This window comes from Marmota marmota, unplaced genomic scaffold (genome assembly GCF_001458135.2).
Source record: "Marmota marmota marmota unplaced genomic scaffold, marMar, whole genome shotgun sequence".
Classification (NCBI taxonomy): domain Eukaryota; kingdom Metazoa; phylum Chordata; class Mammalia; order Rodentia; family Sciuridae; genus Marmota; species Marmota marmota.
In genome coordinates this window covers 5535771-5553325 of record NW_026000205.1, presented here as the reverse complement: position 1 = coordinate 5553325, position 17555 = coordinate 5535771, and the positions used below count along the sequence as shown (strand labels likewise).

At 38.5% G+C, this 17555-nt stretch overlaps 1 protein-coding gene across 12 annotated transcripts in view; it reads right to left on the bottom strand.

The window, feature by feature from the left end:
• Nucleotides 1–3141: 3141 nt before the first annotated feature.
• The window catches only part of Znf112 (zinc finger protein 112), a 28020-nt gene continuing 13606 nt past the window's right edge, over nt 3142–17555 (bottom strand). For all 12 annotated transcript variants that reach the window (XM_048790732.1, XM_048790726.1, XM_048790735.1 and 9 more), the window contains 3 exons: nt 16465–16591; nt 13288–13383; nt 3142–6654 (listed from right to left, as the gene is read on the bottom strand). In XM_048790732.1, the coding sequence (XP_048646689.1) occupies nt 4148–6654; nt 13288–13383; nt 16465–16591 (2730 nt within the window). In that variant the 3' untranslated portion in view covers nt 3142–4147. The remainder of the gene's footprint in view (nt 6655–13287; nt 13384–16464; nt 16592–17555) is intronic.

Here is a 17555-nt window from a genome sequence, read left to right as displayed (position 1 = left end):
GCCTACCTTGCAGGCGCGGGGGGAGGGGGCGGCTCTGCCCCTCAGCAGGCCGCTGCGCCTGTTCTGCCGGTGGGTCGCAGGTCCGCCTACCTTGCAGGCGTGGTTGGCAGCTCTGCCCCTCCGCGGGCCACTGGGCCTGTTCTACAGTCTACTTTCAAGGGACAAAATTCATGACAGAGTATGACAATATGCTTCCAATTTCAATCTGTCCTGTTTTGTGATATTGCTAAATCTTACTTTTATACATTATAAACTCATAATACCTCGTTCCTATTTTCACTTGTTAACTATCAAGTGTTAAAATAAAATTTATAAAATTTTAAAAATATTTACCTTCATTTTAACCATTTTCAAAAGTCTCTTGGTAGATTCATGTCTATTTCTGATAGGATATTCTTCCTGTTTGTAAAAGTCCTTAATACTTATTGTAGTGCAGGTATGCTAATAGTGAATCTTATCAGTTTCTGTTCATCTGGAAATGTTTTAATAGCATACTTTTTGAAAGATTTTTTTCCATTGGACTTACAATTTTTGATTGACAGAATTTTTCAAAATGTTGAAGATGACACTCCATTGTCTTCTGCTTGCTTGGTTTCAGATGAGGATTCTGCTGCCTTTCTCATATTTGCTTTTCTGTTTGCTCTTGGCCAATGTTTTTGTCCATTTTTAGTTGTGTGGCAATAAAGTACCTGTGATTTCCAGTTTTGTTTGTTTTAAATCCCGCTTTGATATTCTGAGTTTCTTGGATCTAGGTGAGGTCTTTACTTTTATAAAATTATCAGCCATTATCTCTTCAAATATCTATTTTCCCTCCACCCTGGGTTTAAAATCATAAAAACATTAGATATTACAATATTTTCAATTATTGGTTGTTCTTGTTTTCTTCACACTTTTTGCTATTGTGTTTTAGATTGGGTATTTTTATTGACCCACATTCAAGTTTTCTGACACTTTTCTCAGCTCTTTTAAGCCTACTCATAAGTCCTTCAGAAGTATTCATTATAAATTTTCTTTTCTAGCATTTCCCATTGGATTCTTTATTAACTTCCACTGAAATCCCCATCTTCTCATGCATACTGTCTGCTTATTTCACATATCAATCAGTTATGTAAAATTCCTTGATAGCTCCAAAATATGGTCAACTCTGTGATGTTGACTGGTCTGCTCTTAGTGGAGGGTTTTTTCTCATTTTTTATTCAAATGCCAGATAACATATATAGAATAGTAGAGACTGAAGAAAAGAATATTTTTGCCTGGAACTTGGGTTGTTTTGCTAGGATTTGTTAGAATGTTGGATTGCTCTGGATAGGAAGAAAGCTGGAATTGAATTTTTTTCTTTCTTTTTCTCAATAGTTATCTTCAGTGTACCACTGGCTTCAAACTTCTCTGGTATGACTGTGTGTTTAGGGTGGGGGTTGGAGTGCTGGAAGACTTTCCCCAATATTTATGCTGTGCTTCAGCTTTTGGCCATCCTGTACACTTGTGCTAGAGAATTCTTCTTTGTCCACATTCTTCCCCTTTCCCTGTGTAGCCCGCTGTTACCTGTCACCAGGAGCAGAACAGTCCAGGGTGTCCTAAAAACTGAGACTAAATAAAAACAACAGGAATCCTATGCACTTTGTGGAGCAAAACTACATACCACTAAAATAAGACTGAAGCTCTTTCCTTGGTTGTGAACAAAGAAAGCTGGAATGCTATCATGTTGTGAGCAATCACAAGACTCAGGTTTAATCTATCTGTATCTTTTCATTTATTTAAACAAAAATACTTTTGGTTTAAGTAACCCTGAATTTTCTGTTACTAAGATTTAAAAGCCTTCTTATTAATAAAACCACCATGAGTTCTCATGATTTTTCCTTAGAAGTGATAAGAAATGCATTAGAAGCCCTGGATTTCTGATGACACTGTAATTCTTGAGCCAGCATCTCAGAGATCAGTTCAAACTAGTGCCTTTGTCACCCTTTTCATCCAGCAGAGGGAAATATGACCCCCCAAAATGTGATGCATCAGCTTACTCTACTGACATGTGGACATCCTAGGCAACACTGAGACCTAAAGAAATCTCACAGAAATATAAAGTTGTTGCATCTAAGCATCTAATTAATCTGTATCCTCAAAAACCCCCAAAATTTGAAAATTAAACTCAGGGGTTTTATTCTTACATTTAGGCCATACTGTCAAAGAATAAAATAGAGCAATCATATCACAAGTTCTTAAATAGAGGATTAATATCTCAGTAGTTGATTATTAATTTAATAAAACTGGTAAATGTCCATTGTACTTTTTAAAAATGAACTGCAAAAAAAAAGAGAGAGAACTAAGATTTTTCTTGCTAAGGAAACTGCTATATACATAATGATGAATAATCTTTCAAATATTATCTATAAGCATGTATTTGAACACATATTTATATAAAATTAAATTAACTAGATATTATGAAGGCACAACACACATTTTCAATAAACAATATTCATTGATAGTGTGCTGTTGTTTTTGATGCATTTAATACTTTTTGTAGCTCCACAGTAAAGGAATATAAAGAAAGTTATCCAAATTCCTATTGATGAATAAGTATTGCATTTTAAAATTACCATCAATGTAAATCCTCCATCACTGTTAAAATTAATCATAAATTATTATCCTATTATTTCCAGATGAGTATGCACATTTTGCATTTTGATATAGTTATGTAACTCACAACATTTCAATCAACAATGGAGTGCACATATGAAGAAAGTCCTATAAGATTATATTGCTGGGCGATGTTGTAGACATCTTGGTTTGTGTTAAGTACATGCTATGATGTTCACACAATGAAATTGCCCTACATTTCTCAGAATGTGTCTCTGTTCTTAGGTGATACATGACTATATACACAAGAGTTTGATATGTATTGGATGAGAAACTTGTATTTTTCACTCCCACCAACAAAATGCATTATTCTGGAAAACTGAGATCAGCAAGTAAATGGCAATACTGTCCTAAGAGTCAACTGGTTAAATGCTTTGAAAAATTCAAGATTTTCCCCTTTGTGCAAGTCGGGAAAGTGTGAGTACAGAGAACTTAAAAGTTCTTCAAGCTTGCCACACACCCTGCCTACAAAGGTCTGGATTAGAGACAACACCAACACTTAAAAATCAGTCAGATCAAATGGACTTTAATGGAAATATGGAGAGTTTTTAAAAAAGCCATTATAACTCTGACATTTATTTAAATGTATTTGTCATCAGTAATCACTACTGACACTTTCCAAATGTTACAGTAAAATTCTGCCTTAACATAGGGCAGAAGTAAGAATTCAATTATGTAAAATGCAGCATTCTGTTTTTGCAAAGTTAACCAGAAACAGTTTATTAGTTTGTATTGTCATTTAAAGTGCACACTTGTGTACACACACACACACACACACACAGGGAAAGGGGGCAGAAGAAGGAGTAGGAGGAGGGGAGACAGGGAGAGGGTGCTAAACGGAAATTGAGTATGCTGTATAGAAAGAGAACAACTATTAAGAAATTCTGCATACCCCCATTTAAGAGGATGAAATATGGGAACCAGTCCTAAAAGGGTTACAACCAAATTCAAATTAATTCAAATTGCAATATTGTCTGATATTCTATATTTCAAATATTTACTTGAAGTGATACTAAGATTAGTTATAGAATTATTCTTCCAATTCCATTTTTAAACGAAAGTTTTTGAAATGAGCTTCATAAAATTTTCAAATATTATGTATATTTATATACTTTTACTCACTTAGCATAAAATCCTGAGCACCTACTCCAAGTTGTGAAATGTCATGATTTTGTAGACTCAGCAATGAGCAAATTCCCTTCTTTCATGAGGTTTACATCTTACTGGGCATGGAGTCAGGCATGATGACCATTATACTTCTGTTAAATTCCTGACCACACTCTCATATTTTGTAAGTCCTCGCTTCTGGTTCAATGATTTTTAAAATTTTTGACAAAATCTGTTAGTAGCCCCTCTTGTTGGAGGTCTTTGCTGTCTGATCTCCTAACCATCATAAATGTTGATTTTGGGGGGAAATTACATTTTCACTGTAAAAAGCTTTTCTGCCCACTAAAAGAACTCTAATGACTAGGAAATTTCATCTCCCCTTTGAGGACTTCAATACAAACCAGAAATTTTACAAACCTTCATTTCTGTGTAGATTTTCTGCAGCAGGATAATCCTTATCAAATTCTTCACTTCTATAGAATTTGTCACCACTATGGACTCTCTGATGAATTAAAAGACCTGAGCTCCAACGAAAACCCTTACCACATGCATCACATTTGTACGGCTTTTCTCCTGTGTGTACTCTCTGATGAGCCTGGAGGTTTGATCTCTGGCTGAAGCCCTTTCCACACACCTCACATTTGTATGGCTTCTCCCCAGTGTGGACTCTGTGATGGGCTTGAAGACTTGAAAACCCACTGAAACCTTTACCACACTGTTCACATTTGTAGGGTCTCCCTTCCGTATGGATCCTCTGATGTGCTTGAAGGCGTGAGCTCTCACTAAAGCCCTTCGTGCACATCTCGCATTTGTATGGTTTCCCTCCTGTATGGACCCTCCGATGTCCTTCAAGGCGTGAACTCTGACTAAAGCCCTTTCCACACATCTCACATTTATATGGTTTCACTCTTGTGTGGACTCTCTGATGACCTTGTAGATATGCTCTCTGACTGAAGCCCTTCCCACATAACTCACATATATATGGTCTCTCCCCAGAGTGGACACTCTGATGACTTTGAAGGTATGCTCTCTGACTGAAGCTCTTCCCACACTCATCACACTGGTATGGTTTCTCTCCTGTGTGGACTCTCTGGTGGGCCAGAAGAGTTGAGGCCTTACTGAAGCCTTTACCACATTCTCCACACTTGTAGGGTTTTTCTCCTGTGTGAACCCGCTGATGAATTTGAAGATTAAAACTCCAACTGAACCCCTTCCCACACTCCTCACATTTGAATGGTTTTTCTCCAGTGTGAACTCTCTGGTGGCCTTGAAGGTGTGAACTCCGACTGAAGCCCTTTCCACACTCCTCACACTTATATGGCTTCTCTCCAGTGTGAACTCTCTGATGGCCTTGAAGGTAGGAGTTCCGACTGAAGCCCTTCCCGCACTCCTCACATTTGTATGGTTTTTCTCCAGAGTGGACTCTCTGATGGGCTTGAAGGTATGAACTCCGACTAAAGCCCTTATCACACTCCTCACATTTATAAGGTTTCTCTCCTGTGTGGACTCTCTGATGAACATTGAGAACGGATCTATGACTGAAGGCTTTGCCACACACACTGCATTTGTACGGCTTTTGTCCAGTGTGGACTCTCTGATGATCTTTGAGTTTTGAACTCCAGTTGAAGCCATTTCCACACTCCTTATAAGGTTTTTCTCCAATGTGAATTTTCTGATGGCCTTGAACATGTGAGTTGTGACTGAAGTTGCTACTGCATACATAGTGTTTATATGGGTGTTGCCTAGGATAGACCACCTGAAAGTCCTGATAATGTGAAGCCAGACTGAAGTCATTATTGCATTCCTTAGAATTATAGGGATGCTCTTCCATGTGAACTCTATGTTCAACGCTAAGATCTGAACTACAAATGGAATCTTTCCCATATTTCACACCTGTGTATAGTTTCTCTGCAGGTTGCATTTTCTGATGAGCTTGAAGACATGAACTCTGGTTTAAAATATTCCCATTCTTCTCACAATCATGGGGTTCCTCCCTAGTATGGACCCTAAAAATGCTTTTAAGGTCTAAGCTATAACTGAAGGATTTCTTATAAAGGTTGCACCTCCCGGATGTTTCTCCTGTGTGGTTAAGTTCAAAGGTGTTTACAGAAGAGAAATTATTAAAATTCTTTCTATATCCAGAACATTTGCATAGTTTCTCTGTACACTCTCTCTGATGAGATTGCAGATGTGAACTCTCACCAACATCTTTATCTCCCCTCTGAACACTTGGATGTAGATGAAGAATTGACCTATAGCTACAGCCTTTTCCACATGGACTATATGTGCAGGGCTTCCCTTCTAAGTGGAACTGCTGATTAACTTGAGAATTGCAGTCACTGCTGAAGGCTTTTCTATACTCAGTACATGGGCAGAGCTTCTGCCCTGTTTGAACTGAGTCCTGATGAACTAATGATGCCTTCATGGTATCTTCTCCACAGTCATGACAACTGCCACCTTTTCCACTTCTGTGTACTTTCAGATTATCATTGTGATGTGAGATCCATCTGACACTGTCACACCTACAGGAATTATTTTTTGTGGAAATTTGTTGACATTTACATTGATAATTATGTGACTCTGTCAGATACATTTTCCTCCAATACTGCTGGTCTCTCAAAGATGGAAATTCTTGATTTTTTACATAATTTGAATCATCCCCTACATGACGAGTCAATATGTAGTTCCCATCTTCAGAAATCTGAATTGGCATTTCTGTCCAAATCTGGTAGAGAAAATCACCTTGTTTTTGCAACTGGAAATTCTTGTCACACTGAAAGTTTTTCATAGAATCCTGATCCCTGGTTAACCTGCCTGCACCTTGTTGCCAAGTCTGACAGGAAGAAAGCTCTTTGGGGGAAAAGTAGCTTAATCCCACTTCTTGAACATTCTCTGTCTTGAGTTGACTGCTGCTTCCTATAAGGATAAAGAGAATTCAGGCAGGTGTACAAGTGAATGCTTTATTCAGAGATTTCAATACTTTATTCTTAGGTCATAACATACCTTGAATGAATCAGGAAAAAAATTCATGTCACTACTTCTAAGAATACTTAGAAAATGCCTCCTTTTAGGTTACATTAGATATGTAAATAGAATCCACAATATTCAGATTATTTATACACCTGAAAATCAGGGCTTTAACACAACCTGATCAGCAAATGGTGGTCCTGTTTAAAAAGCCTAGTAACCATAAGAATGCTATCATGGGTTTACCATGGGTTTCCTGGACAGCCAAAGGATGAAAGAGAAGGGGATATTCTCAAATTGGAAAGAATATGGCTGCAAATGGACAAGTGCTTTTTGTTCTGATAATAACTTTCTTTCTTTCTCAGGCATATCATCATTGTAATGTTTCTGTTTGTTTATAAGGAGATTGGATGTTAAATGTTATGCCCAAGGTGGTCGACAGATCTTTGATCTATGCTTGAGATATCATATGGCCCATCTCTAAGTCACTGTAAGTCATTATCATCTCTAAATCCTTTCAAAAGACATTTCACAATTACTAAGGGCCATGGTGCAGATCAGAATATGAAAAACTCTTAGAGGATTCAACTCAAGACACCAAGAAAAAAAGAGGTGCAGGAGGCAAGCACAGCCAAGTCTCAGGGAACTTGAAAGGTGTTTTCCTAGGCATCTCATCAGCCAGGAATAAAACCTAACGAACATCAACTTTGGTTTGCATCAATTTACTGGAATAAGATCCTAATGTTTAGGGAGTCTTGAGGCACCAGGAAGAGTTTGAAGACAGGCATATTTGGGTAGAAATGACCTGCTATCTAGTTATTAAATACTGGATTATAAGCAATCAGCAGATCTTCATGTTCCAGGGAGAAGTATCCTAACCAAAACTGGTTAAGCAGGGTTGAATTAATACTGTACTTGGCAGCACACTAACTTCTCCAGGTTATTCAGAAAAAAGGTATAAATATGAATATTGCCTGCATCCACAGTAATTCTTCCTTATTTATTTGTCTGTCTTTCCATGCTGGAATATATTATCCACAAGGACAAATACTTAGTAGTCTGCCTCGAATTATCTTCACTGCCCCTACAATATGGCCTAGTGAATAGTGGTTGCTCAATAAATACTGCCTTGTGTTATTCTCACTCATCTAACAAAAAAGGGCATGTACATATAAATTATTTTACTGGGAAAAAACCTAGTGATGGCAATTTTGCAGGCAGTTCAAAGTTTATAGGAGAGATAGGGCTACACTCAGGGTGATGCTTCTGGAGAGAAAAGCAAAGGTCACAAGAATCTCTTGTGGATGAAATGAATGCAAATGACCCATAAAAGATCCAAAGGTAGGAACTATGAATTGCGTCTTTAATTTTTAGAATTACTTTTAAAATAGCGTATTTTTTCTTGAGCAAAATTTCACCTGTAAGACCTACCCTATCCCCACATTTAAAAAAAAAAAAACACAGGAATAAAGAAAGGGCCCCATAATGGCCCTATGCCATAGGCTCTTGGGGAATACACCGACTGTGGGAAAACACTTCAAGGCATCTGCTAACTACTCATCTGGGTACTTTTAAAAGTTGGTTATTGATGCCTCTGCCTTCTCAAATGCAAAGCTTTCAGTTGTTACATTAAGATTTTAGCTCCTGGGGCTGGGATTGTGGCTCAGTAGTAGAGCACTCGCCTGGCACAGGCGGGACCCGGGTTTGATCCTCAGCACCACATAAAAATAAAGGCATTGTGTTATGTCCATCTACACCTAAAAAATAAATATTTTTTTAAAAAAGATTTTAGCTCCTAACAATAAAATTCTATAATATAGAGAAATTTGGGTTTCTAGATAAAGTTAATCTAATGCTTACAGCTTAGTTTCAATGTCATCAAAAATACCCACTATATACCTATAAAGGTATAGCTCAATATGTCAAGTCTTTTGGGAATGACATGTCTTAGAACATAAAAGCAGCTCAATAGTCTAATGTCTTACAAAGCATCTATTTCAATGCAAATTACTACATAGTTTATGACAATAATCTCTCAGAAAATATAAGAGATTAAAGTTTCTTTTTAATCAGTGGTTTTTACAATGTTAAAAAGAGGAAGGGGGCTGGGGATGTGGCTCAATCGGTAGCGCGCTCGCCTGGCATGCATGCAGCCCGGGTTTGATCCTCAGCACCACATACAAACAAAGATGTTGTGTCCACTGAAAACTAAAAAATAAATATTAAAATTCTCTCTCTCTCAAAAAAAAAAAAAAAAAGAGGAAGGGGCTGGGCACAATGGTGCATGCCTGTAATCCCAGTGGCTCGGGTGGCTGAGGCAGGAGAATGGTGAGTTCAAAGCCAGTTTCAGCAAAAGAGCAAGGTACTAAGAAACTCGATGAGACCCTGTCTCTAAATAAAATACAAAATAGGGCTGGGGATGTGGCTCAGTGGTCAAGAGCCCCTGGATTCAATAACTGGCATTCCCCCCACCCTCAAAAAAGAGAAAAAAGAAAAAAAGGTGCTTTCATTCACTGCTCATGGAAAACACCAAACCTTCAACAAAACTAACTTGAATTTCCTCTGACCAGCAGTGCAGACAAAAGCACTTTGTCACTTTCTTTCCATGTCTCAACATTTTAGGTTCTATTTTATCAATGGTAGGGTGCTGATGAGAAACTATGCTAACTTTATAAATGAACTTTATTTGATGGAGAAAATAAGTTCAAGAGAGCACTGAAAGACCTCATCTGAGGTAAAATGGTTGAGAATTTATTTCATAGTAATTCTGCTTTTGCACTTAAGTTTGAAAAAGCCAATCATTCCAGCATCTTAAGTCAATCAATTCAATAACAAAGCAATTCTATCATAAATAAATACAAACAATTCCTTTAAATATGATAGCCATAATGAACTGAAAGAAACAAATTTTGGTTATGTTTTCTTTTTCACTTCTATTAGAAGCTACTCAAAAACATCAGCATGGACAACCAGCCGGATATCACCCCACATTCTGATGACACCTTCAGATAGCAAGAGGAACTAAGGCATTCTGTGGGCAAGTACAAGGCACAGCAATGATGTGTGACCACAGAGCAGCCCTGAAGCTGCTGTGCTGGCTATGCTCAACCACACCAGGCTCACCTCTACCTCTCTACCTGAGTGTATTTAACGGCAAGACTCTGGGCTCCCTCCACTTCTTGCCCTCTATGCAGACAGAACTGAGCAAGTTCTATCTTCCCAATCATCGACATTAACAATGGTTCCAACATGTAACTTTCCACAGTTTTGACAGTCCACAGAGAGAAATATATAATATTTAAAACAAGAACAGGCTTGTATGGGGAGAAGCAGAGAGAGTGAAGTGCAGAAAACAGACTCCCTTGATATTATAACATAAATTTGGCCTGCCTACCACAGCCAGGGATTAGATGTCAGAACCACTGTCAATGCAGATGATCGCAAAAGGCACAACAAATTATAAGAAAAACTGTTCAAACATGTAATTTAACAGATTTATCATATTTCATTAGCAACATGCCATTTCATCCATAACTTCTTTCTATTTGAATTTAGTTAATGCAAATGAAGAGCATTTTTTATTAAAAAGGAAATTATGTCAAAGAATTATTAATGCTAGGTCAACATCTGAGTGACGTATCTAAGACATCACAAAATATTTATGAAAGGTTGAGTTAAAGTTAAAGTGAAGGGCTGGGGATGTAGTTCAGTGGTACAGTACTTGCCTTAAAAGTGCAAAGCCCTGGGTTCCATTCCTAGTACCACAAAATAAAAAATAAAATAACTAAACTTTAACTTTTGAAAAAAATGAGTTAAGGTTAACATATAAAATTAAAATTGCAGCAACTGTTAACATGGTGTATTTTACATTTGAATTAAGTAATAAAGGAATTAAAATTAATGAAGACAACAATTGATGACAATTATCTGATAGAAATGGAAAGGTCCTTTGTTCCATACCAGATAAAAGATGCTAACAGATGCAGAATCAAAGATGAGGAATTCTTAGAGGTTATATTTTCTACTTCCCTGTTCCTCTTTTTGCTTGGAAAGATAAGGAGAACAGACTAGAAGAAAGAATCTGTGAGACAGGAGAAATCTGTCTCATGGCATCTATGAAAAATGGATTAGTGTTATCCAAGCTAAAAAAGCTTCAATGCTGGGGCTGGGGCTATGGCTCAGTGGCAGAGTACTTGCCTAGCATGTGTCAGGCACTGGGTTTGATCCTTAGCACCACATAAAAATAAACAAATAAAGGCATTCTGTCCATCCACAATTTAAAAGGCTTCGATGCTGAAAGACCTTCATACATGTGGCCGAAAATGCTTTGGTCCTAACTGAATAGGAAGTTCCTCTGCTGGGTTCCTAAAAGGTGCCCAAATGGTAGCAGCCTCAGGCTCCCTCAGGATACCAGAAGGGCTATCAGAATATGTGTGTACAGAGGCCTGTGCACAACCAAGTTGATCCTGGTAATAAGCATGTAGAAGTTTCTGTCCATAGTTGAGCAGAGAGAAAAATCTCCCAACATGCCTCCTGATGGAGTAATGATACTTCATACTGTATCATTTTTTTCTGAGCTCATTACTTTCTCTCCCTTCTTACTTCCTGTTATGGTTTAGATAAAAGGTATCCCCCAAAACTCACATGTGAGACAACACTAGAAGGCTCAGAGGTGAAGTGAGAGGGTTATGAGACTCATAACCTAATCAGTGCATTAATCCACTTATAGGGGTTAACTGAGTGGTAACCTGGCCAGGCACGGTGTGGCTGTAGGAGGTGGGTCATTGGGAGCATGCCTTTGGGCACTCCTGGTGAGTAGAGTTTCTCTGCTTCCTGATTGTCATGTCCTGAGTTGTCTTCCTCCTCCACACCTTCTGCCATGGTGTTCTGCCTTACCTTGAGCCCAAAGCAATGGAGATGACCATCTATGGACTGAGAGTTCTGAAACCATGAGTCCCAAATAAACTGTTCACAGTGACAAAAACACTGACTAAAACACCTCCCTTCTTTCCTTTCTTCATTCCTTCTTTTTGAGACTGTCTCACTGTGCTGCCCAGGCTACTCTTGAATTCCTAGATTCAAGTGATCCTCCTGCCTCAGCCTCCTAAGTGCGAAGACTCAGACAATGCCACTGCACCTGGCTAGTTCTTGTTTTTTAAATAATGTAAAAAAGCAAATAATATGCCACACAGATTATATGTGACCAGCAAAGCCTAATATTTACTATCTGGACCTCTGGAGAAAATATTTGTCAAACCCTGCTCTCAAGAAGGCACTGCACCATGTGTGACCCTGAACCTTAACTGACATGGAAACAAAAATTATAGAAATGAATAAATTCATTTTTAAATTTTCTTTTTTTTCTACCCAGGAGAATCCATTACTACACAGTTGTGACAGTGGCTTTTGATGTTAGTCTCGAGGATTCAAGAAACATTAAATGTTTGAACTCATGTAAATGTCCAACTTTAAAATTCTACCTCAAGACTGATGTTATGTGGAAGAGACTGTTTAGGCGAGAGAAGAGAACAGAATGGGCATATGAACTCAAGAGTGTCTCACTTGAAATTGCTGCATGAGAAAGGTCAAGTACAATGTTGGCACTGATCATTTTGGTACTTACTTTAGTTGATTGGCTATTCTTGTCTTCTAGGAATAATGGTTACCTATTTATGAATACCCAAAGACAGCTAAACAGGACATGCAGTGTCAGGAGCCGTCCATGGGTTGCATGTGGGTCACCACACATGGAAGCTTCATGGATAGAGACATCTGGTGTCTGGGAATGACCAATGGTCATTTCCTCTGGTCAACTGCCCAGGGACAATGTGAATCTCTTTCCTGCTCTGCTGTGGCCCACACAGCACCTGAGATGGGTGTGACCTGCCAAGATGTCAACCTGCTGACTGCAAGACATCACAAAGCAAGACTCCACCCATAAAACCTTATCCCTGCCTTTGATGTACCCCCTTAAATGAGCCATTTTGTCTTTCATCTAGTTCCAGAACCCATGTGGACTAGACCTATCAGAGGCTTCACTTTCTGTAAATATTTCTGAGTATCTGTGCTTTGTTATTTACTAATTATTTCAGATTGTAAGTCTTAGGGTGGCTTGGATTATCCTGGGCAGGAAGAAGGACCCCTTAATGAGATGCTGGCCTTCTTCCCCCCAATAATGTAGTTATCAGATACAATCAACACTCTAGAGTATTCTTCAATTACCCTGATTTACTCTATATCTATTAGCTGTCCCAGGGTAGACTGAAGACAGCAAGGACCATGCATCTATTAATCAATTTATACATTAAGACAGCAAGAAAAGTAAGTCACAGAACCTGATGGAGAAACAGATTATAGGTCTGGTGGGAAGCATTAGGGTGATGTAGCTAAAACTGACAAGAATGGTCAAAACCAAGGGGGTAAAAGGCAGATACTATAGGTCCTAGTGGGCCACTGTAAGTGCTTTAAATCTACTATCTCTGAAATGGGGACCACTGAAGAGTTGAAGCACAGAACTGACATTTCCTGCCTTGTGTTCCAGAGGGGCTCACTGGCTACTAGTCCCCGTTGAACAAGTCTCACCTGAATATCCATCTCTTTGGATTTTTGCCTCCACTATTAAAAGCTTTTCTTCTCTCTCCAACTGGGCTATCAGGTCTGGTTTGAAGGGCTGATGTGCTATAAGAAAGACAAGGAGGGCAAAATATTTAAGTTTGATGACGCCTATTTTGTTAAAACTAGATTAAAAGGTATACTCAAGTATGGCTCCCTCTTTTTCACTAATCCTTCCCTCCTGTGTTTCTTCTTATAAAGATAAGCAGATACACATAACCTTTACCTGGGTTCCTCTTTCTTACACAAATTGCAATGTACTGTTAATGCTCTTTTGCACTTGGTTATATTTATGGAAAAAATATAGATGGAAATAGACTGCTGGGAAAGGTAGGTACAGAGTTTTGTTAGACGTTGTCTGGGGTTGCTCTCATTAGGGATAACATGATTTTGCATTCTTACTTTCAATGAATAAGAGTGCTTTATTTCCCATAGGTATACAAGAAAAAAAAAGTATAGCTTTAAAATTTTCACCAATCTCATGGATGAGAAATTATATGTAAGTATAACTTTAACTAACATTTATTTTATTTTGAATGAAACTGAACATCTATTCACCTGTATACATACTTATATGTATGTTTGTGTATATGTAAGTATATGTCTATGTGTATATGTACATACATGTGTGTGCACACACTTCCTAGCTCTGCCCTGAGACCAAGAAACAAAGATACCTCAGTGGTGGATGACCATATGCAACATCCAGGTCTTGGAGTTAAATATGATTTCCCCAAAAGGGTATGGATGCCTCCATAGCTGGGGCAAAGCAAAAATGATCACAGGACATCAGGCTGTGCCATAAAAGAAGTGCTAAAAATAGTATTAGGGCATGTTACGGAGGTACAGGAGTCAGTCTAAAGGAGCCAAATTTGGAACAATGACAACAAAGTAATTTTAACAATAAATTATAAATTATTTAAAAATTCAAAAACCCCTACAAATAACAAATAAATTAAAGCTGGGAGGAGGCTCTTACTGCAGAATACCAAATCTGTTAAATGTAAAGGAAATACTAAAGTCAGAGAAATCATCATTGTGTAACCACCATGGTAAAGATAAGGCAAGACTCATCACTGGATGATAAATCCATAGGGAATTACTTGTGCTGACCAACAGAATCAAAATGAGCTTCATTTGTGAGAGAATATTATGTGCCTCCAGATACAACACCTTCAAAAGAACACACTCCATCTATATATAGTGTTCCCGACTGAATGGAACATGTAAATCTAATTATGAGGAAAATTTGGGAATGGTCTGTTTTTAAAAGGGGAGGGGTAAATGTATTTTTCAAAAATGTCACTGCCATAAAAGAGAAATGCTGTGAAAATGTTCCAAATTAAAAAAGGCTAAAGAGACATGATGACTAGGTAAGACTCAGACTAGACCCTGGTCTGGAGGGAGAAAAATACATCTGCGGATCACAATCAGCTTTATGGATAAAATTAGAGCATACGTGATAGATTAGATCAAAGTTGTACATCTGTACTAGGGATATGTGAGAGAATATTCCTATTTCTAAAAGTAGAATTCTACAGGCAGAATCCAGTAAAGGATTCATCTTCTCCAAAGAGAGGTCTGACCTTTGCACTTGGCTCCTGGGAGGATCTAAATACTTGGAATTTCCAACCTGAGAAAAGTCTCTTGTTCAGCCAGATGCCCTGGGCCATGCCAGACATTAAACAATGTAATTTATGGTTTGGGCTTCGGGCCTCATGTTATCAGCTTAGCCTCTGGAAGGGTTGGAATCCGATGGTCAGCCATATATAACATGACTGAACCCCAATAAAACTTCTTGATGCCAAGGCTCCAACAAGCCTTCTTGCTTGCGACAACCCATGCACCCTGATACTCAGCACTTCTGGGAAGAGTCAACACTGTGCACAGCTCCACAGGGAGACAACCAGAAGCTTCAAGCTTGAAACACTCCTGGACTGTGCCCTGTAAGCATCTTTCTTTGGTTGATTTCAATCGGTTTCCTTTCTGTATAATAAATCAAAAACTGTGATGATAACAGCGTTCAGTGAGTTCTGAGAGTCCTTCAGTGAATTATGGGGTCTGGAGGAGATCTGTCTCGAGGACCTCCAAATTAGCAGCTAGTATCAGAAGTGAAGGTGATTTTAGGAATTCTCAAACTCTGCATATACACTGAAATATTTAGAGAAAAAGGGCCATGGTATATGTAAATTATCTTCAGGTGGTTCAGAAAAGATATTATAAACATTAATATATTTTCATTTATGTTTATATAATGGAAAAAGAAAGAACATGAGCACAAATTTTGAAGCTAATGAGGTAAAATGTCAATCTAGATAAAAGTTATATGAGTGTTCTTATTCTTTGACTTGTGCAAATTTCCCACAAACCTGAAGTTATTTACAAATACACTGTTAAATAAAAAAAATACTCCCCACAAACCAAGTTAATAAATAAATAATTACTGGTGTCCTAAAAAACAACAACAAAAGTAAAAACTGAAATGACTTACTAAATTGACTGGGGTCCTAGTGGAGCAGGACCCAAATTTGCCCATGTACAGATCAAAAGACAGACTTTTGCTTGGAGGGGACCATGAGAAACACTGTGTCTGTTCTACAGAGATTGCTAGCTCTTATGGTTTGGGTATGAGGTGTCTCCCAAAAGCTCCTGTGTGAATGCAGGAGTAGTCAGAGTACAAGAGCTATAACTTCATCAGTGAGATAACCAGGGATGGATTAATAATAAAGGGACTAACTGGGTGGGAACTGTAGCCAGGTGGGGGGTGGCTAGAGAAAGAGGTCCCTGGGGACATGCTTAAGGAGTTCAGATTTTGTCCCTGGAGCCTTGCAGAGACTTTCTTTGCTTTCTGCCTTCCTTGAGGTGAGCAGCTTTCCTCTGCTACAACTCTTACAGTGAAGTTCTGCTTTACCCAGAGCAATGGCACTGGCCAACCTTGGACCTGTGGAACTCTAAGCCAAAATAAGCTTTTCCTTCTCTTGAGTAGTTCTTGTCAGGTATTTTGGTCACAGTGATGAAAAGTTAATAAACACACTTTGACTCTCAAGCACCCAGCACAGAGAATGATTCCAGGAGTCCCAAAGCTTCCAATTGCTGAGCCCACAGAGACACCCAGGAGGCTGCCAATACACAGGTGCCTGTCCTCACCCACTGAGAGCAGGTTCCTGAAGTTCTCCAGCATCACATCTCGGTACAGCTTCCTCTGAGCAGAGTCCAGCAGCCCCAGCTCCTCCTCACTGAAGACCACAGCCACATCCTTGAACGTCACCATTTCCTAGAATACCAAACACACAAAGACTATGTTTATGGGAGAGGGGCAGCACTGATAAAGTATAAATGGTGGGGAGCTGTTCTGGATTCTGAAGGATTCAAGTCAAATTTTTTTTCACGTTTTTTGGTTGGTGCCTTATAGTTGTACTCAAGTCCAATTTCAGTAGCTGTCTCTGTCTGCCTTCTATAATGTTGGTTCCATCAACCAAAGGGGCTGGAGGGAAAAAAAATCCTTATACTTTACATTACTTCCTTTTCTTGGCACTCCTACAGGTACCCAGAACTCTGTTGCATCTGGGCTATTAATGTTTTAAATTTTATTAATAAAGCCATTTGCACCAGAAAAGCTTTAGTTCCAACAGTGTAGGGTGGTGTCTGTATCTCTACTTCTGTGTGCACGCTACACTAATTTACCAAATTTACAGGATATCATTGCTTATTGCTCAAGTATGTTCCCATCCTCTGTGCCACATCTTGAACTGTAGCTTTTATAGCTGCTGAGGTTATGGGCACAGCTCTGGAGACTGACTGCTTGTGTTCACATCTGGATGTTTGACCCTATACTAGCTGTGTGGTCTTCCACAAGTTTCTTCTCTCATTTTTATGCTGATAATTATACCAAAAGGGTCCCAGTAATAAAATGAGTGGCTATGTAAAGCATTTAGAAGCAGTGCCTGGTACACAGGAAGTGCCCAGTAAATGCTGCTATTGCTACCAATGTTGTCATCACATCTTTCAAAAAATTTCAGGGCTGCATAGTAATTCAAGGATCTGATGATTTAAAATATAGTGACCTGAATCAATTTATACACACTTTGTTTTAGATTACCTATTATAAACAGTGTTGCAAAAAAAAATATATATATATATATTTAGTTCCTGGAATTTTGTTGATTGTCTCTTCAAAATAAACATCAAAAAAGTAGAAATAGCTGTGTTGTAGAATAACAACATTAAAGTTTTGGAAT